Source organism: Sciurus carolinensis, chromosome 4, assembly GCF_902686445.1.
Source record: "Sciurus carolinensis chromosome 4, mSciCar1.2, whole genome shotgun sequence".
Classification (NCBI taxonomy): domain Eukaryota; kingdom Metazoa; phylum Chordata; class Mammalia; order Rodentia; family Sciuridae; genus Sciurus; species Sciurus carolinensis.
Genome location: NC_062216.1, coordinates 77,581,522 through 77,607,659, shown reverse-complemented (window position 1 = coordinate 77,607,659; position 26,138 = coordinate 77,581,522). Strand labels below are relative to the sequence as shown.

The 26,138-nt window shown below is 38.8% G+C and overlaps 1 protein-coding gene across 2 annotated transcripts; it reads left to right on the top strand.

Annotated features, from left to right (window-relative positions):
- Window positions 1-794: 794 nt before the first annotated feature.
- Ybx3 (Y-box binding protein 3) lies at window positions 795-25,935 on the top strand. 2 transcript variants are annotated; one of them, XM_047549078.1, is made up of 10 exons: window positions 795-1,278; window positions 5,610-5,673; window positions 6,636-6,669; window positions 9,141-9,230; window positions 11,497-11,619; window positions 14,654-14,860; window positions 20,807-20,904; window positions 22,969-23,140; window positions 23,652-23,752; window positions 25,370-25,935. In XM_047549078.1, the coding sequence occupies exons 1-9, from the start codon at window positions 1,020-1,022 to the stop codon at window positions 23,715-23,717; spliced, it is 1,113 nt and encodes a 370-aa protein (XP_047405034.1). In that variant the 5' UTR covers window positions 795-1,019; the 3' UTR covers window positions 23,718-23,752; window positions 25,370-25,935. The 2 variants fall into 2 exon arrangements, with proteins under 2 accessions (XP_047405034.1, XP_047405035.1); XM_047549079.1 differs by lacking the exon at window positions 14,654-14,860 and having other exon boundaries at window positions 797-1,278.
- Window positions 25,936-26,138: the final 203 nt, after the last annotated feature.

Here is a 26,138-nt window from a genome sequence, read left to right as displayed (position 1 = left end):
GGCCACGTGGGCTCTTCAAACTGGGAATAATGTTTACTGGGTGATCCCTTTCTTTGTACCTCTCATCCTACAGGCTAAGAAAGCTCAGTTATTCAAGCTTTCACCAGCTGACAGAGGTAATTGGAGAAGTAGGAAATGGATTTATTAAATTTTTTCAAATACATTATTAAGTACATATTAGCAACCCTGTATCTGTTGCCTTTGAATTAGCATAAACTCTGAAGAATCTGCATTAATTCTGAGATCTGGACCTCAATTTTATCACCTGTGGGCGATGTATTAAATTATCTGCAAATTAGTTTCCAAAACCTAAGTGCCAAATAGTCTTAGGATTTTATTGTTCCAGTTCTTAACTGCTGTAGCAAAAACAATTTCTGGAGTTTGGTAAACGTTGAATGAATACACAAAAAGGGTTTAAAAGACCAATGTTTGAGTGAAGCGCAGCTTAATTCGGATAACCTATTTTTCGTCTCCTAAAGGTCAGTTTCAGGTGTAGAATGTCTTGAGGGAGGACAGCCTCTTTGCCCTGCTGCTCCGACAAAGGGACAGCAGCGCGGGTTCCGCTGGAAACGCCAAATTACAATCCAAACTTCACATTCACCCTTGCTTTTCTTTACTCTCCAACCCGGCCGCCGGGCTCGAGCTCCCGGCGGATTGGTGAGTTGGAAAGTGCATCAGGCGCCTTTAAATGCTAATGAGAAGCGCTGCCCAACTCTGGAGCCAAGTTTCCCCACCCTCTTCCCTCGCCCTCCCTTCCCTCGCTGGCCGGTGCGCCGCCTAGAAAAACTTGTGCGGGGCCATTTTTGGGGCAGTAAGATCCAGCGAGGAGCCCAAGCGCGAGCGCGCAGCCCGACAGCTCGAGCCGCCTCCGCCGCGAGACGCCCCCTCGGCCGCCGCCGCCTGCGCCGCGAGATCCGCACCGGCCTCCCTGAGAGCGAGCCCGGCCGTCGCGACCACCAGCCGCGCCAACCGCCGACCAACCGCCACCGAGGTGCCCGAGTGAGAGCAGAGGAGGCGGCATGAGCGAGGCGGGCGAGGCCACCAGCACCACCACCACCACCCTCCCGCAGGCTCCGGCGGAGGCGGCCGCCGCGGCGCCCCAGGACCCCGCGCCCAAGAGCCCTGTGGGCAGCGGCGCGCCCCAGGCCGTGGCGCCCGCGCCCGCAGCCCTCGTCGCAGGAAACCCCGGTGGGGACGCGGCCCCGGCAGCCACCGGCACCGCGGCCCCCGCCTCTTCAGCCACCGCCGGCAGCGAAGACGCGGAGAAAAAAGTTCTCGGTGAGTCAGCTCGGAGGGTAGAGGCTGCTCCAAGTGGGGCGGGCGGCGGCCGGCCCCGAGCAGGAGTGGGAAGCTCCCACCAAGTTCCCACCCGGCAGGAGAGGCTGACAGCACTGAGTCCCAGGGGACACCGGTCCCCTCGCCCCAGCGCCTGTCGCCGCTGGCTCCACGCCCTGCAGGCGCTCCCAGGTGAGCGCGCTGCGCTCTGCGCTCCACGCGACCCTGTGCACCTCCCTCCTGGGTCCGAACCAGCGAGTTAGGGTCATAACTTAATGACACACAGGCGGGTATTTCGCTTATTCTTGTAGTGAAGAATGCCTGTATCCGAAGAGAAAAGGAGAGTCGATGTGGGGAAAGGGACCAGGGGTAGGGATCCATGTGGATGTAGGGATGCGACAGACACGTGGGTCCAGGACTTCTGAAGTTCTTGCGTAGGATCTGGAAAGGACAGCATTTCCTTGGGGAAGAAGAAGGCGCAGAACGAGACACGGAGAGGAAAGTGGAAAGATTTTGCCGGGGTGGCTCAGGTGTCTGTCCCAGACGCCCTTCCCACATGGGCTTGGGAAAGACGCCATGCTTCAGTCGGCCACATGCCGGCAAAGAGGTGTTGCAATCCTCTCTGGGAAACTTGGGTCTTGGTCTTGAGTCCTCCTCACCCTGTGTGCCCACTGATGCAAAGAGCCGTTCAGTGTCCACCAATCGCTGCACGTCTCCCTCTTCCTGGACTGTGGGAACGCACGTGGTGTAGCAGCTGAAAAAACTTCGTCGGAAGTGGGGTATGACGTCTGTTCAAAACACGGTTACCTTGGGACTTGTAACTTAGGAAGGGAAACAGGAAGATGAGAAGTTCAGATTCGGGGGCAGAGACTTAAAAAGGGTTTTTGTGGTGGTTGTTGATTTTTGTCACATATTTCGGTGTTCTCATCTTGAGTAACTAACTCCCAGTGTAAGGCCTTAAACAGGCTTGCAAAGCAGGTGGGTGGTGAATAAGCTCCCTGAAGGGTGTGTGCGCATAGCATTCACTCTTTGAAACAGGAAAGTTAACAGATGGCATAGGATGCTTCAGAAAAATCTTTCCTTGTTTTGGGTGGGGCATGTTTGTGTGATTTCTCTGAGCCTTGCCTCCCCACTCCCCATTAGCAAAAGAGTAGAGGGAATAATGCAAAAAAATAAAATAAAATAACAGGATTTAATGCTCCCCACCTTGGGGACTACTATTCTTTTCCAGAACTCTCTTGCAGCTTCTACCAAACAACATGCTAAGGATAACCTGTGTCAGTTAAGAAACTAAATAACCCTCTTTTTTGCTGGAGTTTAAAAAAACAAAACAAAACCCTTAAATCTAGTTAATATTGTATTGTGATATTGCTTCCAAAAACCTCCATGCAAAATTTCTGGGCGAGACAAATGTTATCCAAAGCAGTGTTATGTTCTTAATACAATATTTTTCAACAGGAACTTTTTTTTTTTTTTTTTCACTTGATCCTTTACCTTTCTTAGACGAAAGCAGATATTTCCTTAAAGATGAAGGAAGCCTATCAATTACCAATTGCTGTTCTGTTCCTACCTGATCCCTGGTGAGGACTCTGAGGTCTTTTATCTTTCCAAGTTAGGTCCAAACTGTCTCAGAATGAAGGACAGCCTTCCACATGACAGTTCAACACTGTTTGTCTCTGTCCAGTGTGTTCTGCCATCTCCTATCCTTTGCCAAGCAAACACATGGATGCCCAAAATGTGCTAGACACAGTGCTGACTGAAATGGATATCTGTTTTTGGATTCTCTCATTCTAGTTTTTGCACATTGGCCTTAGCTTCAGTTCATAGCATACTGTCCTGGGAAAATAATAACTGGAATAAAATTCCTTTTTTGGGGGGGGGGTACTTGGGATTGAAATCACAGGCACTTTACCATTTAGCCACATTCCCAGCCCTTTTTATTTTTTAATTTTGTTAGAGTCTCATTAACTTGCTTGGGTGTCTCTCTCCCTTTGTGTGTGTGTGTGTACTAAGCCTTTAACCACTGAACCACATCTCCAATCCTTTTTAAATAGTTTATTTAGAGACAGGGTCTTGCTAAATTGCCGAGGCTGGCAGAACTTGTGATCCTCCTGCCTCATCCTCCTGTGCTGCTGGAATTACCAGCATGTGCCTCTGCTTCCGGCAAGGCCCTCTCTTAATGGCTGAGGCTGTCAGCAAACTTGGAATCCTCCTGCCTCAGCCTCCCAATGCCTAGGATTATAGGGATGGGCCACCATGCCAGACTGAAATAAAGCTTTCTGGTGAACATAACATTATGGAAGCCTTATGGTCTTCTTTGTACCTCTCTTCCCCTTGCATGTGTGAAGTATGTTTATGATTATGGTTTTAAGAAAGTGTGAATGCTTTGAATGCTTTTATTTGACTGTTTAAAGTTCTTGGAAATATTGATAGAATTAGAATTTTTGTGAGTGGGGTCGCTGGGTATTGAATCCAGAGACTCTACCAATGAGCTACATCTCCAGGCCTTTTTGAGACAGAATCTTGCTAAGTTGCTGAGGCTGGCATAGAACTTGTGTTCCTCCTGCCTCAGCCTCCCACATTGCTGAGATTATAGGTGTGTCACTACTGCTGGCTAAATTAAGAATGTTAAAAAACACTGGAATAAAAATAATCTTTTAGGCTGGTCTGCAGTTATACTTGAGAATTATTTCTTGTCTTTCCCCTTTATTAGTGTTGCCTTTCTAATTAAGATTATTTTTTTCCACAGTACTAGAAATTAAACACAGTTCTTTATATTTTGTAGGTTGTTAATTTTTGAGCAAATGAAAAGCACAAAAAACAGTTGTCTGAAATCATGTATGACGTGCTTATACTGTAATGTATCAAAAACTTGCCTCATCTGTGTGTACATTTGCATCTGAAAAATCAGTTTTTCTTTCTGCTGCTCTAATTAGAATGGCCTCAAATTAAAGACTAGTGTTTTGATCTCCATTGGAGAGATCTTGGAATTAGCACTAAAGAATGCTTAGTCAATGTAGGCTGAATGACTTTGGAGACATATCCACCCCCCTGCCCAGCAAGAAAAAAAAAAAGCTAAAATATTTCCCCAAGCTTATAGTCCAACAACTCAAAACTAACCCTGCCCACAACATAGCAAGTTCTAATTACTGTTTTAGTTTTGAATTTTAAAAAAACTAAAACCTAATTGGTTATCCTTAGAATTATATAAACTATTTTATAGTGAGACAGCTTAGATTACCATTCTCTACTTTTTTTTTTTTTAAAGGGTATGTGGTTGGGGATCTAGCTCAGTTCGTAGAGTGCTTGCCTAGCATGCACAAGGCCTGCGGTTCGAATCCCAGTACCACCAAAAAAAAAAAAAAAAAAAAATGTGTAATCTGTCAGGTTCTGTTTCATTGAGTCTAGATAATTCTTTTGTGCATTACCTGAATTTAGACACACGTATTTCTTTAGAGGCATTAAATTTGACATTCACAACTGATTCCAAGAATCATATTTGAAATAGTTAAGATAAATATCTACAAAATACAGTTACATGAAATTAGCAATTTGTTTAGATCTTTTTCTCTTAAAGAGTTCTGCTAAAATTTGGCATTCTAGAGGAATGGTCCTGCTTATGACAGAAGGTAGAGTCAGTAATCAGCTTAAAGAGAGGGTTTTATAGAAAATGTCAAGTGTGATTCCCACCTACTGAAGAGAGTAGGATAAACAATGAAATGGCCAGAATTCATCATTGGGGTTTGAAAAGTGTGTTATATCATATCTCAGGGTGCTAAATACAGAACTGGATTGAGACAGCATCAGTTCTTTCATTGCTCTTTGATTCCTAGTTGGCCTCCATTTGACTAGAAGATGACTTTGTTTTTGTAGACTGCCTATTAACCAGTATACTAGGGGGTTCCTTGTTGAAGTTTGCCTAATATTTCAAGTGTGAAAGTGGTGTGCTAAGGTCATTCATCTATCTGCATTCCCCCACAAGGTCGCCCCTCTTTCACACTTACTAAATTTTTCTGGATTGATACTAGGAATGTGAATCTTAACCAGCACTTTTTTCTCCCAGCTATTACAGAATTATATAGACTTGTGACTACTCCTTGGCTTACAACTTTAATGAAAAGTTGAACAAAGAAGAAAGGTTTAGTTTTCTGAGAAGTATCTCCTTATGATATCTTTACTTGCTCCATTTTCTTTTCCTAATTTATTTTGGAATTAAGCTGGTAATGGTTTACTCAGGTATGTTTAGGTTTGTATAATGTTATTCAAGATCTTAGTGATCTAAGCTTTATCTCTTTATAGGTCAGTTATAATTTATCTGCTTAATTCCATTTTAGCCACCAAAGTCCTTGGCACTGTCAAATGGTTCAACGTCAGAAATGGATATGGATTTATAAATCGGTATGTATGTGCACATCTACATGTTTTAAATTTATACCTACGCTGTGACACCAGCAGTTATACATCCCTTACCATAATTTTAATGGGTTGTATACATTTTAAGATCTTTTTAAGCACTGTATTCTCATTTTTAAGCAACTGGTCATTAAATTTTAATTAAAATACAAGTCCAGAAAGCTGATATGTAACTGATTTTATAAATGTCTAATCATTAGTAGAAAAACATCAGAAATGGGAAGAACATTAGAATAAGTCAGTCCATGTCCATAATTTCACAGATGGAGAAATGGAGTCTGATACTGATTAAGCAACTTTTCCTAAGGTCACACATTAGTGAGTAATTGAGCTGGATCTGTACCCGACTTTGGTCCAAGTCCTGTGAGGAAACTAGTGTTTTCTTTGAAGTATTGTAACTCATAACCATATAGGAATGAGGATACTACAAGCTCTTGAATTAAGATGTTTTTATAGGACATTATCATTTTCTTTGATTCCCTCCCTCTTTAAACAAATTTCTCCAGTTTCTTCCTCGTCTGTTTTGGTGGGGTAGGGGTGGGGTGGAGTGGGGTGGGGTGGTGGGAAGGCTGTTTTAAGTTTCAGTGTAAGGAGAGCCTAGTTCACAGCTGTGCCCTGTCCTTTTAACTATCTTGCTTTGCTTTTGCGAGGAGGAAAATCTGGGGCTCTGGTTACATACCATGTGATCTAGAAAGAGATGAGAGGAAAGGGATGTTTCTGTATGTTGAGTCCTATGCTTGACCCTAGCACTGTGGTACTGTGGAAGGGTAGGATGGGTATCTTGCAGAGTTAGTTTTTAATGAGGATGGATTCTAGGTGTCAAAACTTAAAGTATACACAAAAATTTATGTTGTTTAAGGTTTTAAGATCTGAAGTCATAACACATTGTTCTTTAGTTTTCTCCACATATTTAGTACCTCTAATTGTGAGCTTTTGTCTCCCAACAGAAATGACACCAAAGAAGATGTATTTGTACATCAGGTAAGAGTAATTATAAATGCTCTGTATGCTGTATGAGGAGGGGTGTTTATAAACTGCTGCTATTTGTTTTTCTGAAGTGAGTCCTACAAATTATTGTACTTCAAACTCTTTCTGTGGTTTATATTGGTACGTTTTTAAGAATGCAGATGAACTCTCCTATCGCATCATATTAACTGTTTTTCAGTTTTAATTTTGCAGCTGAATGGAGTACTATTTAATTGAACCAGTTTTTTATAGCCTGCATCCTTAGCAAAAAATCCTTCTGTTTCTGTATTAGCATCCTATTCTGATAGTGTGGGTTCTCCTTAGTGTTTGGCTGCAACCAATCTGACTTTTGCTTTGGTTAAAGCTCCTATAACTTGAGGTAAACAGCACAGTGAAGCAGATGGTTGAGGTGTGTGTATCTTAAGACATGAGAAAACTTCCAGTTCCCAGGGTAGTTCTCCCTCTTATTAATATGTGCATGCCTAGCACACGTCCAGGTCAGAAGACCCACATTCTCTTATATGAAGGAAATACAGAAAGTGTCTAAGATATATAAAAGATGGGCATCTGCTATAGCTGTTTGTCTGTCTTTATTAGCCTAGAATGTTGTTTATCCTATTGTGTCCTAGAATGCTTGCTTTAAAATACAGAGAAGTTGTACCTATCCTTGCTGTTCTTTTTGTATATTTAGCCTTCAGTGAGTTGGCTGAAATAAAGTGTTTTTCATGAAGAGGGACAAGGAAAGGATGGTAGCAGATACAGATGTCAGCGCATTTACCTGTGGGTCTCTCAGGCATCTGATTTTCTGTATTTTTGTGTCCTGTTTAGGTTTGTGTGTGTGTTGGGATAGAGATAGCAGTGTCTGAAAGCTCTCTGATTGTGGTTTTTCCATCCTTTATATTTCTGCTTGACTGGATATATTTCTATTGTACATAGATAATTTGAGTAGATTTTTTTTGTTGAGATACAGTGACTTTTAAATCCTAGCATACTGAAAATAAAGTGTTACTTTTAATACCTGGAGGTTAATAGGCCTTCTGGGGTAAGAGCTCCATAGAGTAAAGGAGTTTCTGTGCTGGTGGCCGGCTTATTTGCCTGTGAGTGTATGACCTGATTCCAGCCCCATGAGGTTGTGTGGTGAGTCACCTCTGTGTTGAGGCCTGCCCAGTTTAACAGGAAAAAGGGAACGAGCCGGTAGGGAGGGGCTGTTTTTGGAATGGCTGAATGTTGGAGCTGCGTGCGCATATATCCTGTCCTGAGCTGCCTTTTTTCCTCTGTGGGTGAGGTCTCTGCCCTATTGGCTCAATCTCCCCCCCCCCTGCCTCCTACTCAGAGTAGGGGAAGAGCTGGATTACATATGCCTAATCGCTTTATAAAATAAGGTTGACCTAGTTCCATGCAAACTCAGAACCCCTTTAACTATTTAGAGATACCAGCCAAAGAAATAGAAATTTGTTGCAAGAATAGTCTCTCCCTTTTATTGATTGAAAAAGATAAAGGGGTCTTTTCATAAACAAATATTTAGGCAGAATAGCATCTTCATTAAGCTTTTAATGAGTTCAGGAAACCTATAGGGAATAATTAGTATGTGAATGAAGTGAGAGGAAAAATATTAAATGAATTTCATACAGATACAGTACAGGGATGTGCATTTTCTCTACTCACCTCCCCCCATTGAGGCTGTTATCCTTGTGGCCTCAGATAAATCATTTAACTGTCAGCCCCATGTTTCCTCATCCACAAAATGAGATGGCACGGGAGAAGGCAGATTATCACTAATGTTTTGATTTCTGAAGTAATTGTGTTTATCAGAAATATTTTTCCCCAGATGGTGTGGTGGTGCATGCCTGTAATCTCAGCAACATGGGAAGGCTGAGGCAGGAGGATCGCTAGTTTGAGGCTAGCCTCAGCAACTTTGGCCCTCGGGTTGTAGCTTAATGGTAAAAGCACCCCGAGTTCAAACTCCAGTACCCGCACCCCCAAAAAAGATAAAGAAATATTTATCCCCTTGGTATTTCTTTTTATTCCTTTTTTCTCTTCATCACCCACCACATGTTCACATTGTATACACTCTTAATGTTAACAGTCTAGTCTGTGGAGTGTCTACCTAAAATATGTGCTTGTGTGTCTGTAAGGTCCCATGAAGCTGCACTCTGAATCTCTGAAGCTTAATGGTTTGACGTAACTGATCTATCCAATACCATGATTGTGATCAGAGCAAAACAAGTTTGTAGTACCTATATATTTGTCTTTAATCCACTTACTAAGATGAATTTTGAAGAACAACACAAACCAAGAAAGTAAAGGGGGCTATAGTTTTGTAGGGTTTTTTTGTTGTTTTGGAGATCCTGGTTAGTAGAAGAATGATAATTTTTATAAATAATCATAGGATAACAATTGCTTTAGTCAAGTTCATTCTATAAATTTGTGATGAAATTGCTTGAATATTGAAATATACCTCAAATAGAATTTTTTTTTCTTTATAGACTGCCATCAAGAAGAATAACCCACGGAAATATCTGCGCAGTGTAGGAGATGGAGAAACTGTAGAGTTTGATGTGGTTGAAGGCGAAAAGGTGAGAAATTGTGGTTGTGTAACAAACTTTACTGGCACATAGCTTTGTAGCATAAAAAATGACTTTTTAGCTTCCTATGAATATTTCGGATTTTTTTGTACGAGAGGAACAAGTGACTTTTAAGCAGAAATATTTGTAAGCAGCTGGGCATGGTGGCTCATGCCTGTAATCCCAGCAACTCGGGAAGCTGAGGCAGGAGGATGGTAAGTTCAAAGCCAGCCTGAGCAATTTAGTGAGGCTCTAAGCAACGTAGTGAGACCCTGTATCAAAATAAATAAATAAAAAGGGATGGGGATGTTGCTCAGTGGTTAAGCACTTCCGAGTTCAGTCCCTAATATGAAAAAAATAAAAACTAAAGAAATAAAAGTTGTAAATTTTTATTTTTTAATTAAAATTTTTTGGGGGGAATACTGGGGATGGAACTTAGGGGTGCTGTATCATTGAGCTACGTTTCCATCTCTTTTTATTTTTTGTTTTTGAGATGGTCTTGTTGAGTTACTTGAACTTGTGATTATCCTGCCTCAGCCTCCCCTGTACCTGGGAGTACCTATAGGCCTGGCTTAAGTAGAAATATTTTTGATTATTGAATGACATTAATAAACATCCTTTTGTTGTTGTTGTTTTGTAGTTTGAGGGATTTAACCCAGGGATGCTTTACCTCTGAGCTATATCCTCAGCCTTTTTTTTTTTTGAGATGGCATCTAATTAAGTTGTGAGGCCAGCTTTGAACTTGTGATCCTCCTGCCTCAGCCTCCCAAGTTACTGGAATTACAGCTGTGTGTCACTTCACCTGGCTAACATTCTTCAGAACATTAAATAAGACATTTTAAATTTTATTTAATAAATGATGAACAATGGATTGTGGAAGAAAAGCTAATTCCCCCCAATTTAAAAAGGCCTGTTTTCTTTTGGAACCAAATGTTACAACTTACCTGTCTCATGGCTTTGAAAATAAACATTGCTGGGTGTGGTTGCGCACACCTGTAATCCAAATGGCTCAGGAGGCTAAGGCAGGAGGATCACAAATTCAAAGCCAGCCTCAGCAACTTAGAGCCACTTCTCTAAAAAAGAAAATGACTGGGGATGTGGCTCAGTGATTAAGCACCCCTTGGTTCAATCCCTGATAACAAAAACAAAAAAAAAGATAAAAATAACTTTAGGGCACGATATTTATAAGACTAAATTTTTCAGGCTGATTTGTAAGCACTGCATATAAACCACATTTTATTCTCAGTGAAAGAACATTCACATTGAATATAATCACTATATTCTTTTAGGGCTCTGAGAAAACTGAAGGCATTTTGATAGTCAGTCAACCCTGAAAGCAGATGGATCATCTTGAAGAATTTCAACAGAATTTTTTATGCTGTTATTTATTTAATTACAATACTATTAACCTTCCTTATGTTTTGATTTCAAACAGTAGTCTCATGGTAATTTGCTGTGGCAGGGAATCATAGCAGCCAAATGAAAAACTGAGTGAGTGACTAACTCCCATGCACCTGCCCTTTCCACATACATAACACACCATTCATAGTCTGTCTTTTCAACACTTCTCAAACTTTCTATTTTTAAAATAAAAACATCTTATTTCTTTTGATATAAAAATGTAGGTGGTTATCTTCTTTGGTGTGAATCCCCAGGGTCTGTCCTACAAATCTCTTAAAGTTTCACATCATTTACCAAAAAACCTGGCCTATAATGATCTCTGATAGCCCTTCCAACATTTAAAAATTTCATTTTGACAGGTTATTTTTGCTTTTGCATGTGTTTAGAACTTGAAGTTTTACAAATCGTAAAGTCTGATAGGCTGTTTTTAATGTCCTTTGTCACAATTTACTTTTATATTTTTGAAGCATTATTTTATACATTTGCCCCTCTGAGATAAGAATGCTCAGTCTGTTTCAAGCACAATAGGAAGGTATAAAGAATAACTACTTATGTGGAAACTGTTTTACTTAATTTAGGACCCTTTTTCCTGTTGGTGCCAAGGTGGAGGAGGTTTTACTTTCAGTAACTTAGTGCTGACTTAGTGTGGCACACAGCTGTAATCCCAGCCACTTGAGGGACTGAGGCAGAGGATCAAGTTCAAGGCCAGTCTGGACAACTTAGTAAGACACTCTCTTGGAATAACATGAGTAGAGATTCTCTTGGTACTTCTTGGGGTAACAAGTTAAAGCATATTTTAGGAAGATTATATTACCTCAGTTCTCTACTTTTGAGGAATATTCATTTGAAGAGGTCATCTGTTTATTTTCTTCCTCAGGGTGCTGAAGCAGCCAATGTGACTGGCCCAGATGGAGTCCCTGTGGAAGGGAGTCGTTATGCTGCTGATCGGCGCCGTTATAGACGTGGCTACTATGGCAGACGCCGTGGACCTCCCCGTAATGTATGTTGAGCCTGTTTCTCATTAGTGTTTGTACACTTTTTCAGGGGGTTGTGGTGGTACATTCCTATAATCCCAGTGATTGGGGGAGGCTGCTGAGGCAGGAGGATTCCAAATTCCAGGCCAGCCTGGACAACTTAGAGGGACCTTGTTTCAAAACTAAAATAAAAAGGACTGGGGATATAGCTCAGTGGTTGAGTTACCCTGGGTTTCATCCTCTGTACCACAAAATAAACAAGGAAAACAAAACCATTTAATGAAGTACAGACAAATGCCTTATCTTCTTCTGGAAGCAGGCCAGGTGATTTTTTTTTTTCCTCGCCTTGGAAACTTGCCAGTCAGAAGTTGTATCAGGATGTATTTGGCTGCAAGTAACAGACATTTAATTTTGTAATAGAGATTTAAGGTAGGCAGTGCCAAGATTGTAAAGGCTTTGTCTTCATTGGTTCTTTCCTCTGGCCAGAACCTAGTCATGTGGCATTTGCTGGCATGGGGGTTAGGATTGCCATCTCTAGCTTAAACCTGTTGTTCCTTTCCTTGACACTGACGCTATTGACCTCAAAGAAAATCAGTATTTGGTTAGCAAGGAAGAATGGGGAATAGCTTGAGAATAGGCGATTAAAGTGCTGGCCACAAAATGTAATTTTTCTCAATTAAGCTATTTATTTTAGTGTATCATTTTGCTACTATTTCAAAGTAAAAAAGCAATGAGTAATTCTCTAGGTTTTTGGTTCTTTAGATTGGTCCCTATTCAGGGGAGGCTCAATTTAAAGGACTCCTCTCAAGGCCCCCATAAGGAACTCTAATAAGGTTGTGAAGACCCTGTTAGATATGAATTCATTATGAATTGAAAACATAAGATAGATTATTATGTAGGTTTTTACGTTAAAGTTAGAGCCAAAGATCAGCACCATAGAATAAAACTCAGGATGTGAGCACAGGATGGTGGCTTCCTATATCTTGCAAAGAAAAACTTGCGAAAAATCTCAGCAGAATAAAATCTACAGATTGAGAATTGACATACCTCTATTTTGGAGATTTATATCTTTCTATTTAATTGCTTTTGTTTCTTATTCTGTCATATTCACTTCCTTCCCAAATTGATTTTGTCATATTTGTTAGGATGTTTGACCTGTTCATATATTTTCTTACCTTTGTTTTGCTAACTGTATTTGGTTTTTAATAATTAACCATGAGGGGTGGTGGTAGGATTGAGCTATGGTAGCAATTTATATTTCATCTTGTTCCATTCATAGAACTCTAGTTGTGATTAATTTGACTCTTAAGTCGATTCAAAAGTAAAAGTGCTAGAAAAATTGTCAAATGAAAAATTCTTTTTGAAGACTTTTTCTTCCATGAGCTAGGAAAAATACTTAAAAATAAAATTTTCAAAACTCTTCAAGTATATGTAAATGGAAGTTTTCTGTTGTAATATCTAAATACTGACAACTTGTTCATTGTCTTTCCAGAGTATGGTCAGCACCAGTGGTTTCATTATTGTAAAGTTCTTTTTTTTTATTTATTTATTTATTTATTTATTTTTTAATGGTCATGTAATATAGTAATTTAAAATATAAACAAAAATGTAAAATGAGTCAAAGGTTCCCTTTCTTAATAGGGTCTATATTTAGAAATGGTTAGTAATAGAACTTAACCATTTGTTAAAATACAATTAAGACTTTATTTCTAAAAACACAAAGAGGTCTTGGTTCTTTTATTTTTTTTGTTTTTTGGATCTATTTATATGCTTAGATATTTTTGAGGATCTTAGAGTTTATGGGTGTTTATATCTATTAATACTTGTAGTAGGGTGGGGTGGTGCATGCCTGCAGTTCCAGCAACTTGGGAGGCTGAGGCAAGAGTATTGCAAGTTCAAGATCAGCTTCAGCAACTTAGGCCCTAAGCAACTTAGCAAGACCCTTTCTCAAAATAAAAAATAAAAAGGGCCGGGGGTGTATATAGCTAATAGTAAAGCACCCCTGGGTTCAATCCCCAGTAATCCCCCCAAAAAATGTGTTAGAAATTAAATTAAAAATAACTCATTACATGTTAATATAAATAACATTTTTTGTAAAAAAAAAAAAAGAAAAAGAAAAACAACAACAACAACAAAAAAACTAAGTTGGGTGAGAAGAGTGGTTTTGCTTTACACATTTATATATTTCTTTGATGTATGGTTTAAAAGATGGGTGAATTTTCATCTGTTTCTGTATTTGTCTGCCTGTAGACTTCATGTCATTGTAACCTGTGAAACCCAGCCACTTAGGAGAGAAGAGTGGAAAAAGACAAATAGCATCGTAGTAGTAATATAAGAATATTTTGACTTTGCTGACTCTGGAAGATTTCAGAGATTCCACCACAGTTTGAGAAGCACCGTAGGATATACACCTCTTAGGTGAAACAGGCTCATGCTGGGAGCAGTGCACATGCCTGTAATCCCTGTGACTTGGGAGATTGAGGCAGGATTGCAAGTTTAGGTCCACCCTTAGTGATATAAGGAAACCCTGTCTCAAGCTTAAAAAGGTTTGGGGGGTGCCCTGGGGATGTAGCCAAGTGTTAAGAATTCCCCTGTATTCAATACCCAGTACTGTAAAAAAGAAATATTCTCATTATAAAATGTAGTTTTCTTGGTATTGTATTGCCCTGACTTTGCCCCAATGGATGGTAAATGTTATAAGAGACACATTTAAAGGAGCTAAATATTATAAATTGTATAGATGTCCTTTGGGTGGTTGATCAGCTGGTCAGCCATTCTAATAAGAGGACTATGAAATTTGTTATAGATTGATTGCTCTTGCTTTTCTGCTTCTTGTGTTTCATCTGCATAGATCTACTTTAACCTTAATGTTATTTATCCCAGGAATCCCATGATAACTTGGGCTAAATGCATTTTATCTGTATATTGAAAGGGGTTATTGTATTGCTTTGGGGATTTTTTTTTCCTTCTGCTTTTGGTGTTAATCATCCTAAGTGTGGTGTTCTTTGGTCCTTCCCTTGCTGAAACTTCCTCTGAATCTCTGTTTCTTTGCTTCGCTAGTACGCTGGGGAGGAGGAGGAGGAAGGGAGCGGCAGCAGTGAAGGATTTGACCCCCCTGCCACTGACGGGCAGTTCTCTGGGGCCCGGAGTCAGCTGCGCCGCCCCCAGTATCGCCCTCAATACCGGCAGCGGCGGTTCCCGCCTTACCACGTGGGACAGACCTTTGACCGTCGCTCACGGGTCTTTCCCCATCCCAACAGAATGCAGGTAAAATTGCACCTGGAACTTCTCAGCAATCCTCACCCTTCCATCCTTCTTTGCCTCTTCCTCCTCCTCCTCCTCCAACACCAACTGCCGGAAATAATACCTTGCTTGTGGCTTCCTGATGCTACCAAAGCAGAGACAAGCCCTTTAGTGGGCTTTTTTAGAGCATTGATTCTAGAAACATCTCTAAAAGCACACTACATGAGCTATGCCTTTAAGAGGGAACTCTGGAAGGTAGAGTAATATTTCTAGTTTATAGAAGAATAAGAGTAGTGAGACAGGTGGTATGTGTACAAGCTCAAACTCCAAAGGTACACAAGACCTGGATTTGAATTTTGCCACTGCTGATTTGTGAGGTTGCAAGAAAACTAAGTTTTAGAGACCAAGTCGTACAGAGATTTGGTGGTTATTAAGTGGAGGCATTCATTGCCTTCACAAAGGTTCATGACTATTAAATATAAAGTGCATAACATGCCTGCAACACAGAAAACACTTACAAAATACCAAATTCGGATGAGGTGGTGCTGATTTTAAGAAAACTAACAAAATGGAAATTGGATTTTTCTCCTTTTTTTTCTTTAACTATAAAATATTATTAGTAAAGATGTTGTGAATTCATTGTTGTTAACAAGCCTTAAACCAACTTTGCATTTTCCAGGAACTAGGACAACCATGGGTAGTTCGTCATTTATTTTAATCACTAGTTACTTTTTCCTTCTTAGTGTCCTTGGGTTCTCCTCGCCTTTCAGAAAATGTTTTCACTGAACATTATGTTCTGTCTGTTCTTTGCACTGCTATTCCATCATGCATGACTGTGTTCTTTCTACATTGCTTCTTGTTTTTTTCCCGTCTACTCTTCAACAGCTGCCCCTGACAAATGTGCTAAAAATAACAAGCAGACTTACATATATGGAGACCTTGGGTACATGAGACATAGTAGGTTTCTTTAGGGCAGCACTCTGGGCTTCTAGGAAATTAGGACAGGAAAAATTGAGATTGTGAGACTATAATACACATCCATTTTTGTGTGTTATAATCATTATTGTTTGCCATCATATATTTATACACACACACACCCTATTTTTCTGAGAGCATGGTATTTTCCATGCATTGTAAAAAGAGTATATTTAATCTTAGGAATCAAAGGTTTGAGCAAAGTGATTCCTTAGTGCTATGTAGAACATTATTTACAGACGCTAGTTGAACATGTGTGCTTGTTCTCAATAACCTAGCTGCATGTGGTTGTTTGTAATGCAGACTGACCTTTTTATCCATGCCATGTTGGAAGTAAAAGCCACTTTTGATGTATTCAACAATTTTCCCTTTTTACGTCTCTGCTACATTTCTACCAGGTTTGGGTATTCAGTGACTTACCAGTTTTTTAAAGCCAAATCAAGAGCAACAAATGAAAATTCCTCAGTTCCATATAACTGCTATTTCAAGGTTGTCAGTATAATATCTTAAAAGTATAGGTGGATCTCCAGGATGGTAAAAGCTATTGAGATAAATAGAAAAGTTTAGACAACATTTCCTTCTGTATACAATACTAAGAAATGTATTGGGCGCAATGAGGGGAAACAGTGCTATCCAGTAGCAATTGTGTTAGACTTCAGAACAAAAAATAGTACAATCTATCAGTAACTAAATGATTTCAATTTCAAAGACAATAACTACATGTTTGAAAGTTAAGGAGACTCATTTAACTAATACCAACTATTATTATCTAAGAAAATAATTATTTGAAGGAAAGGGAGTGACATTTTTGTCATCTACCAAATGGCAGATGTGTGGAATCAGTTCTTGTTCTGTCTTCTCTAACTTATGAAAATTGACATCTAGCCTTATGAAATTGGCAGTGGTTTGCACATTTTTATAGTTTTCTTAGGAATGAAAAGATTTGAATTTTTTATTTTAAATAGGCAAGTTTATCCAAGGTGTGTTGTCAAAAGATGGTAGAGTTAGATTTAAATTGTCCTTGCTTTCCTCTTCTCTCATTCCACTAGATCCTCATTCTTTACACATAGATGTCTTTGTCAAAGTTTTTGAAGAAGCAGTTTGACTTCTTTAGGAAACTAAAGGCAGACTTGAGGTTGGTGGTGTGGGTGGTGGATGTGAGATCTTGGTAGAGCACAGTAAAGAACTTTTGTCCTACTCTAAATGTAATGAGAAGCCAGAAGATTGATCTGAACATAAAAGAAACATGCTCAGGTAGTTATCAGATTATTGTATAGAGACTAGACCATAGGAGACAACAGCAGTAGCCAGCCACTGTGATTTCCCAGTGCACAGTTGGTAGTGGGTTGGGTTAGAGACTGGCAGTAGAAGGTGGAAGTAAATGGTAAGGATTGGGACATGTTTTGTTTTTTAAAATTTTTTAGTTGTAAATAAACACAATGCTTTTATTTATTTTTATGTGGTGCTGAGGTTCGAACCCAGTGCCTCACACATGCTAGGCAAGTGCTCTACCACTGAGCTACAGTCCCAGCCCTGGGACATGTTTTGAACTTAATTTGTGACAGCATGTAGTGGCATAAATGGCATAAATGTGTGTGGTATAAGAAACACATGATACCTTTGTGTTTTTTACATGAACAAACGTAAGGAGGCTGAAGAAAGATTGGATTTGGGGGGAAAGGGGAAAAATTTTTGGAGATCTTTCCCTATTAAAATTTACCTTCAAGTAGACATGTCAGATTGGTAGCAAATAAAGCAGAGTCAGGGGTAGAAAGTAGCTAGAGAAAAGAAAGGTGTAGTTTTAGGTATTGAGTTTGACAAAGTCTTTGGAACTCTTTAAGTGATGTTGGAGAAGAGACCTAAGTGAACCTTGAGGTTGTCTTCCAGGTACCAAGGAAGGTGGCATGTGCCAGGCTAGAGGCAGCCTGAAGAGCAGACATGGGACTGCAGGCATAATTTGGAGTCATAAAATGTGATGCTTGAAGCCATAGAGCAGAATGAGATTAACAGTGAATGTAGGTGAGAAAATGATCATATAGTTCTGGGACATAGTAACAATTAAAGATGAGGGCTTGTCTGACAAAAGACATTGGAAGGAGCACTTGGGGAGCATGTATTTTAGGAACGGTATGTGTTAGATGCTGTTGATCGATAGAGGGAATTATTAAGCTTGGTAATTTGGAGGTCAGTGGTATGGTGAGGGCAAAGTTTGTATTGGAATGAGATAGTAAATGGAAAGAAAAATTTATGCTCCTTGGGAGAGGTTTCTGTGGTGGTGGTAGTGGTAGTAATGGGGGGGTGATTTTTTTCTTTATTATATATATATATTTTTTTTTTGAAGTGCTGGGGATTGAACCCAGTGCCTTGTGCTTGCAAGGCAAGCACTCTACCAACTGAGCTATATCCCCAGCCCTCTTTAATATATTTATCTGTGAAAGAGCTCAAATAAATGAGTTAGTGACTCCAGGAGGACGTGAGATCAGGACAAGAATTTTGTTTTTTACAATTTCATATTTTACAATGGTTAAGTTTCCCCTGATCTGTTACCCCATATACCTCACCAGTAGCTTAGTTCTAAAGCCATTAAGTGGGGCTGATAAAGGTAGATGTACCTATTTTACACACACACACACACACATACATACACATGTACACAGGTAACTGTGTATACATTCCTTCCTTCCTTCCTTCCACTCTCAGCATTGAGCATACCTGGCCCCCAAGTCCCTGTCCCCCCCCCAATTATCACCAAAGACTGATTTCAGAACTGGGACAGAGTAAGTAAATACAAGTCTGGAACACCTTGTGCCAGAAAGCTAGGAAGTTCCTCAAAGAATGTTGGAGACAGGTCAAGAGGACATGAGCCAGGCTGAAGGGATTCCCATTGGTCAGTAATGATAGTAACAGAGTATAACTCATTGAATAAAATTGAAAATTGAGTCCACACAGATATAAATAAATAATTGAACATATTGAAAAATTTGAGTAACAAGATTTTATAAAGTAAAAATACTTTTAAAATACTTACAAAAAGGAACAGGCTCCATGTAGTGGTATACACCTAAAATCCCAGTAACTTGGAGATTCAGGCAGGATCACCAGTTCAAAGTCAGCCTCAGCAACTTACCAAGGCAATAAACAACTAAGTGAGACCCTGTTTCAAAATAAAAAAAATAAAAAGAGCTGGGGTTATGGCTCAGTGGTAAAGCACCCCTGGTTTCAATCCGTAGTGTCAAAAAGAAAAAGTGGGGGAGGAAAACTTTTAGTGTCAACTTTTAGCAGGATCCTGGCAGATGCCACCTTCACCACTTAACAAAAGGAACATTGTCATAATGATACAAATTGAAGCCATGTGCCTCCTAATGGGATGCAATGAGAAGAATGCTGTATCACTTCTGTGACTTCCTATTTGGATTCATGAACTAAATCTAATCATTATGAAACACCATACAATCCAAATTGTGGGATCTTTTTTTCATAACTGACCTGTAATATTTAAACATGTCAAGGTCATAAAAGCCAAGTAAAGATTGGCAAACTGTCCCAGACAAAAAGACACTGATAAATTCAACATGATTCTAAATATTTTTTTTTTTTTTTGTTTTTGTTTTCTAAAAAAGATATTATTTGGGACAAATGGTAGTTAGAACTTGAATCTGAGGATTAGATTATATACTTCAATCTTTCTGTATGTGATTATTTCAAATTTAAGAAGTGAAAAAGGTTGGTATTTCAGTGCATTGTATACCTTCAGGGAACGTGGTAGAGAAGGGAAAAATATATATAGTGAACAGAGAGGAGGGAATAAATAGAATTAGCATACCCTACCTGGTGAGAAGAGAGGGGGTTTGGGTTTAGATACAAGCCTGAACCATTTATCCTATGTAATAGTAAAGAAGAAAATTAATACACATGCAGGTGGTTTGGTAGGTTTGATAGTGAAACAATGCAGAAATTTTCCTCTAATTATTTCTTTTTTCCTAGTGAAATACGAAGGTTAGTATTTGCCTCTGAGGTGGAAAAAGGATGTAATTTTTGGGATAAGGTTGCTATGTATGCCTGTATTGTAAAGAATCTCAGAGCTGCTGTGCATGGTGGTACATGCCTGTAATCCCAGTGACTCAGGAGGCTGTGACAGGAGGATCACAAGTTTGAGGCCAGCTGTGCAGTTTAGGAACATCCAGTCTCCAAAAATCAAAAAGGCTGGGAATGTGGCTCAGTGATAAAGCAGCCCTGGGTTCAATCTCCAGGAGCCCCCCCCCCAAAAAAAAAAAAAAAAAAAATTCAGAGCTTGTCAGTGGGTTGTTTGTTGTTAGTTTTTAGTTCTTTCTTCCTCCTAGAAGATATTTGGTATGTTAATTTTATTCCCTCAGATTAAAACAAATTTACAAAAAGGTATTTTTCTTTTTAGTTGTTACACTACACTTAATACAAATTGAAAAAACTGAATAAAATCAGAGGGGAAAGCATGGTTTTAAGATTTGGTTTGGTTTTGTAGTGTGGGACATGGAACGCAGGGCCTTACACATGCTACGCAGCCTCTCTATCACTGAAATATAACTCCAGCCCATAGATAAGATTGGATGAACCTTTGTAGAAACCCTTACTGGTATTGAGGGAAAACCAGCTTGTGGAGTTCATAGATCTGCATTTGAAACAATTGAAAAAGTCTTACTGCTCAAGTAGGGTCCTTTAATAAAATTAGATTTTAGTCAAGAGTTGAATGTACTGGATTTTAAAATGTTAAGTGTTGTAAAATAAAGTTAGGTGCTCTGGTATAAGGCAAAAGGCTCTTGTAGGACTGATCTTCCTTAACTATCACTCACAAAGTCTAATAAAAATAGTTCACTAAGAGTGCCCAGCTTTGCAATTAAGCACTTTGTTTTTCACTTTCAAAAAATGTTTATGTACACAAATGTGTGCTCTGTTCTTACACTCTGTGCATGACACTCATTGTTCATGACACTCATTTGCAGCTCTCATTGCCCTCTCTAGGCTGGTGAGATTGGAGAGATGAAGGATGGAGTCCCTGAGGGAGCACAGCTTCCGGGACCAGTTCATAGAAATCCAACTTATCGCCCAAGGTACCGTAGGTATGTAACATTTTCCACAGAGTAATGATGACCAGTTGGAAGACTTGTGAGTGAAGGTAGAATGAATGAGGGCACTATAATTTTTTTGGATTAATTACGTATTTGGAAGATGTGGCTGCTTTGAACACGTGCCTGAGTTCTTTGACTTTTCAGTAGGTGTTTTCAGATGGTGATATGACATTTTCATCTTCTGAAAACCTAGAATGTTTAGTTATCACTGTACCAAACATTATTTGTATTCTGCAACTACCATGTGATATGAATTAATAATTAATTGCTGATCAAGTCAATGGTAGTGTTACAAATGGAAAAAGAATTGTTAGAGTATTTTTAATAACTCAGGTGACCTGGTGGGATTAATTAGGGCTATGGATTATATTGCCTGAATTTAAATGCCATTATTCAATTTTTTTAAAATATTTTTTTTAGTTGTCAGTGGACTTTATTTATTTATATGTGGTCCTGCGAATTGAATCCAGTGCCTCACACGTGCTAGGCAAGCCACCTACCACTGAGCCACAACTCCAGCCCCCCCATCCATTGTTCAATTTAGTAGTTATATTTTCTTGGGCAAGTTTCTGAACTCTCTTAATTTGTGGCTACCAGATCTATAATTTTCATATTAAGAAATTTGTATAGTGGCCAGTAAGATTAAATATACCATTTTATCTGTGATCATTAGTATGATACCCTGAACAAATATTAGATAATATTACTACTAGTATTAATATTAGTGAAGGAGTGTTTTATTCATATTTTATCTCTTTTAAAGACCGTGAATTGGGTTGTACTCACAGATCCTTTTGAACCTTTTTTTTTTCCTTTTGAATCTTTTTTCTGTTATAAACTTGCCTATTCTTTTACTAAGGTAAATAGAACTTCCTGAATGACATTTACACTGCAGGTTGAGTATCCCTTATCCAGAATTCTTGGCACTAGAAGTATTTCCAATTTCTCAGTTTTTTTAGATTTTGAAGTATTTGGAAACTTGAGGTTGAGCATCCCTAATCTGAAATCTGAAATGCTCCAAAGTGTGAGTGTTTTGAGTATTGTTTCAGCACTTGGTAAGTTTGAGTTTTGTTTTTTGGGTTAGGGGTGCTCAACCTGTACCTTGAAATTTATTGATAAGGATTTATTTACTGAAAGAAGAGTAAGTGTCGGGTGTTGGGTTTACACTGGTTTACATTTGTAATCACAGCGACTCTAGAGACTGAGAGGTAGGAGGAGGGCTGTAGGTTAGAAGCCACCCTCAGTGACTTAGCAAGGCTGTAAGCAACATGGTGAGACCCTGACTCAAAAAAAGTGCTGGGATATGGCTCAGTGGTTAAGCACCCTTGAGTTCATTACCCACCCCCCACCAAAGAAAGAAGAGTAAGTATATTGTATTGGGAAAGAATGAATTTATATCAGATTATGTTCTATTTCCCCACAAAATTCCAGTTTTAGGCATAATCATAATTACTAACGAGTTTCAAAGAGTCTCTTCATAGAGTCCCAGCTACATTAGTTCCTACCTGCCTGATCTTGGCAAAGTCACGTTTGACCTTTTTTGGTCTATAATAAAAGCAACAGCACTTCCAAATTGTTCAAGCAATACTTATCTCTTCACCTGTTGGTTTTCTCACTATAAATCTAGCTCATGGAATTAACAATGAAATTAAATATTTAATAGGAAAATATACTAGCACAGGCTTTGGCATACAGCAATGTTAGTTTTCTGCCTGCGTTTGATCTCCTTAGTTCCCATTAGACTATGCATGCAGTCTTTTCTTTTTCCATTTTCCTGTCCTTAGTGCCTATCAAAGTACCTGATAGGATCATAGTAGATACTCGACATATGTTTGTCACTACAAACATATATTCAAATGAAAGAGGAAAATGATGGAGAAATAAGTTTATTTTTTCCTAACTACAACTTTGTTCCATTTGCAATATTGGCCTGTGAATGATTCTAGCAGTAAGTACTAATCACTTGACTTTCTGCCTTTTAACAATCAGCCCCATGTTCTTGAGAATCCCTGTCTTGCGGCACTTGTTCCTTTTGCTTTGTGTTCCCTGCTCTAGGGGACCTCCTCGCCCACGACCTGCCCCAGCTGTTGGAGAGGCTGAAGATAAAGAGAATCAACAAGCAGCCAATGGTCCAAACCAGCCATCTGCTCGCCGTGGATACCGGCGCCCCTATAACTATCGGCGTCGCCCCCGTCCTCCAAATGCTCCTTCACAAGATGGCAAAGAGGTAAAAGCCAGCCCATCGGAGTGATATTGCCACGTCATTAATTATGTCGAACTTTAACATTCTAAGAAAGATTTTATTACATAGTTAGCTGACCCTTAACAAATATAATATTTTGCTTAAGATCCATAGATACAGGGTATACCCTGCACATAACTTGCCAAATATTTGAATTTGGCTAATTAATAACATCTGAAAGATTTGCCCAAATGGATTCAGGGCTCTTGTTTTAGTCAGCTATTTTGTTGTGACTGAGTGATCTGACCAACACAATTATAGAGGAGGAAAGGTTTATTTGAGGGCTCATGGTTTCAGAGGTCTTAGTCCATAGAAGGCCGGCTCCATTCCTTGGGGTTCCAGGTGCTAATCTTTTGACTCACAAATATATGAATAAGTTTTGCATGGTTATTTTATTATAAATGCAGGAAAATTCACTTTTGAGGCCCTTTAGTTGTAAACTTCCCACAGCATCAGTGTGGATTTATTCTAGTTCATTGTTTGTTTTGTGTTGTAGACCAAGGCAGGTGAAGCACCAACTGAGAACCCTGCTCCAGCCACCGAGCAGAGCAGTGCTGAGTGACACCCGGCTCCCCAGGCACCTTCACCACCAGCAGGGTAAGAGCGTGGGTGGCCCAGTTGAGTTGGTGTTTTCTTTTAAATATCACTGATTTCTCAATAGTAGCAGAAATTAGTTTAAATTAGTTCTGTGGTTCATCTGTGTCAACCCCTTGTCTCCATTGGGGCTTCTGGGGAAAAATTGTTTTGGTGGTTCAGTATCTCTGGGATTGACCTTATTTGGATAAGTTTTGGGATATAAACATGGAGACAGAGTTGATAGGCAACTTCTTTTTTTCTAGGCAGACAACTCTTAACTATTAATACCTCTTAAGAAAAGTGACTCCGTCACACCTAGGGGCCAATTTGATAATTTTCAAGTCCCTGACGAGGACCTGGTTTTAGTAACTGTAGACTTAACTGTAGAATTAACTGCTGTTTTTTCTTTCCTTTTTTCCTTTGATAACCATTATTTATTTTGAGGCAGTACAGTGTATTGGGTAATATCCAAAGGGTTTACATATTTAGAATAGGCTGTTTTGCAGCCCTCATTTGCTAGGAGATCTTGAACTTTGAGTGACTTATGGATCCTCTGCTTTAGTGATGTCTGCTGCTGGTAAAGTGGAGGCTAACTGCATTGACTAGTAATTTAACAGTATTAAGTGAAATAACACCCATCAAGTGCTCAGAATGAAGGTGATATGAATGACATCTGTAGGTCAGCTTATCTTCACCATTGTCCTTGCTTCTTACTGTTTTTAGTCTTTGTCAAGATCTTGGGAATTTTATTCACACAGCTAGAAATAATAACTAGAGAGATCAGTCCCTTTACAGTACAGTTAGACTTAAGAGTTTGTATACCACAGTAGGTTTCATTGAATTTTTCACCTGTCACCTCTGGAGTTTATGTATTTCTTGCTTATTGCTCTTTTCATTAGTTTTTAGTTAAAGGGGAGATTATAAAACATGTTATTTTAAAAAACATTATTAAGATTTTATTAATATCGTTCTGGGGTTATTATAAATTTCTACTTTTTAAAGTCATCTGCTTTTACATGCAGTGTTATAAGACCCAAATCATTAGCCTTTCATTAGGTGGATATTTGCTATGCTACCAACTTTGTATTTTCTCTCTGGGTGGAATGGACAATTTTATTATAGACACAAATTTCCTGTCCAAACTTGAATTAACTGACTTAGCATTATATATTAACTTTTTAAATGGCTATGGTCTTCCACTAAATAGTATTAGTTGTAGGCATTTTTCCTAAGGAAATAATCCAAAATGTGGCAGGAAACACTTTCTACTTACATACAATTTGTTTGACATTGGGGAAAAAACTAATTGATGGTGATAGATCTGTATTAGGTATGTTGCAGCCACTAAAATATTATGATATGAAGAGTTATGGACATTAAAATATTTATTTGGTAAGGCCTTATGGTGGTGATTCCATAAAAGTTTTACTATTTTATTGACTTTTTTTGATTTATTAGGAAAGTATTTTATTAAAAGTAAGTTTATATCAAATTAATAAACCATAAGGTGTACAGACCTTGTTTAGAACCTTTGAAATGTTTTTAGAATCATTTTTAGATCATTTTTGCCTTTTGATTCTTTAACTCTTGGTTGTTTTTTGTTACTTATAATTTTATAAGTTTTTTAATGTTTTCCAGGTGACCTAAAGAATTAATGACCATTCAAAAGTAAAGCAAAAAAGCACACCCACGACCTTACCAACACCAAAGAAACACCTAAGCAATAAAGTGGAAGACTAACCAAGATTTGGACATTAGAATGTTTACTGTTATTCTTTGAGAAACTAACAACTGCAAAATGAAAATGTCAGCATATTTTTCCAGCAAGCTGCCATTCCGGGAATGCCTGCACAGAGTACGAGAGAGCAACCTCCCCAGTTTCAGCAACCACTAGGTTTATATTTTTTTCCTGGTTTTTACTGTTTTGGTAATATGAATTGAAAGAAGAAATATTAATACCACATGGGGAGAACCCCAACCAAAGAAATCTGAAATATATAGTAAATGCTTTTTTTCCCTTTTTTGTTCATTTTGGATGCTGGTGCTAAACTTCCAAGTGTCATGATTTAAAAAGAAATTTTATGCCCTTCTTATTTATTTCTAGGATGAGGGGAGGATAACATTTTTGCTTTCTTATGTGACTCTCTTTGAAAATGTGCAGTATTAATTCCTCAAAAATAAAATTTTTACCCTTCAAAGGAAAAGATGTGTAACTGAGTATATTTTCCTATGTTAGCTTATGTTTTGTCTCTCCCCCCTGCTTCATTCATCTAACTTGGTTAATATTAGCAAATTCAAAGCCAGTTATAAGGTGAATTAATGCCATTTAATAAATTTTAGTTATGAGTTTGAGATCATAGAAAATTAGATTTCTTTTGAAATACACAGCTGGAAATTAGCACATTCA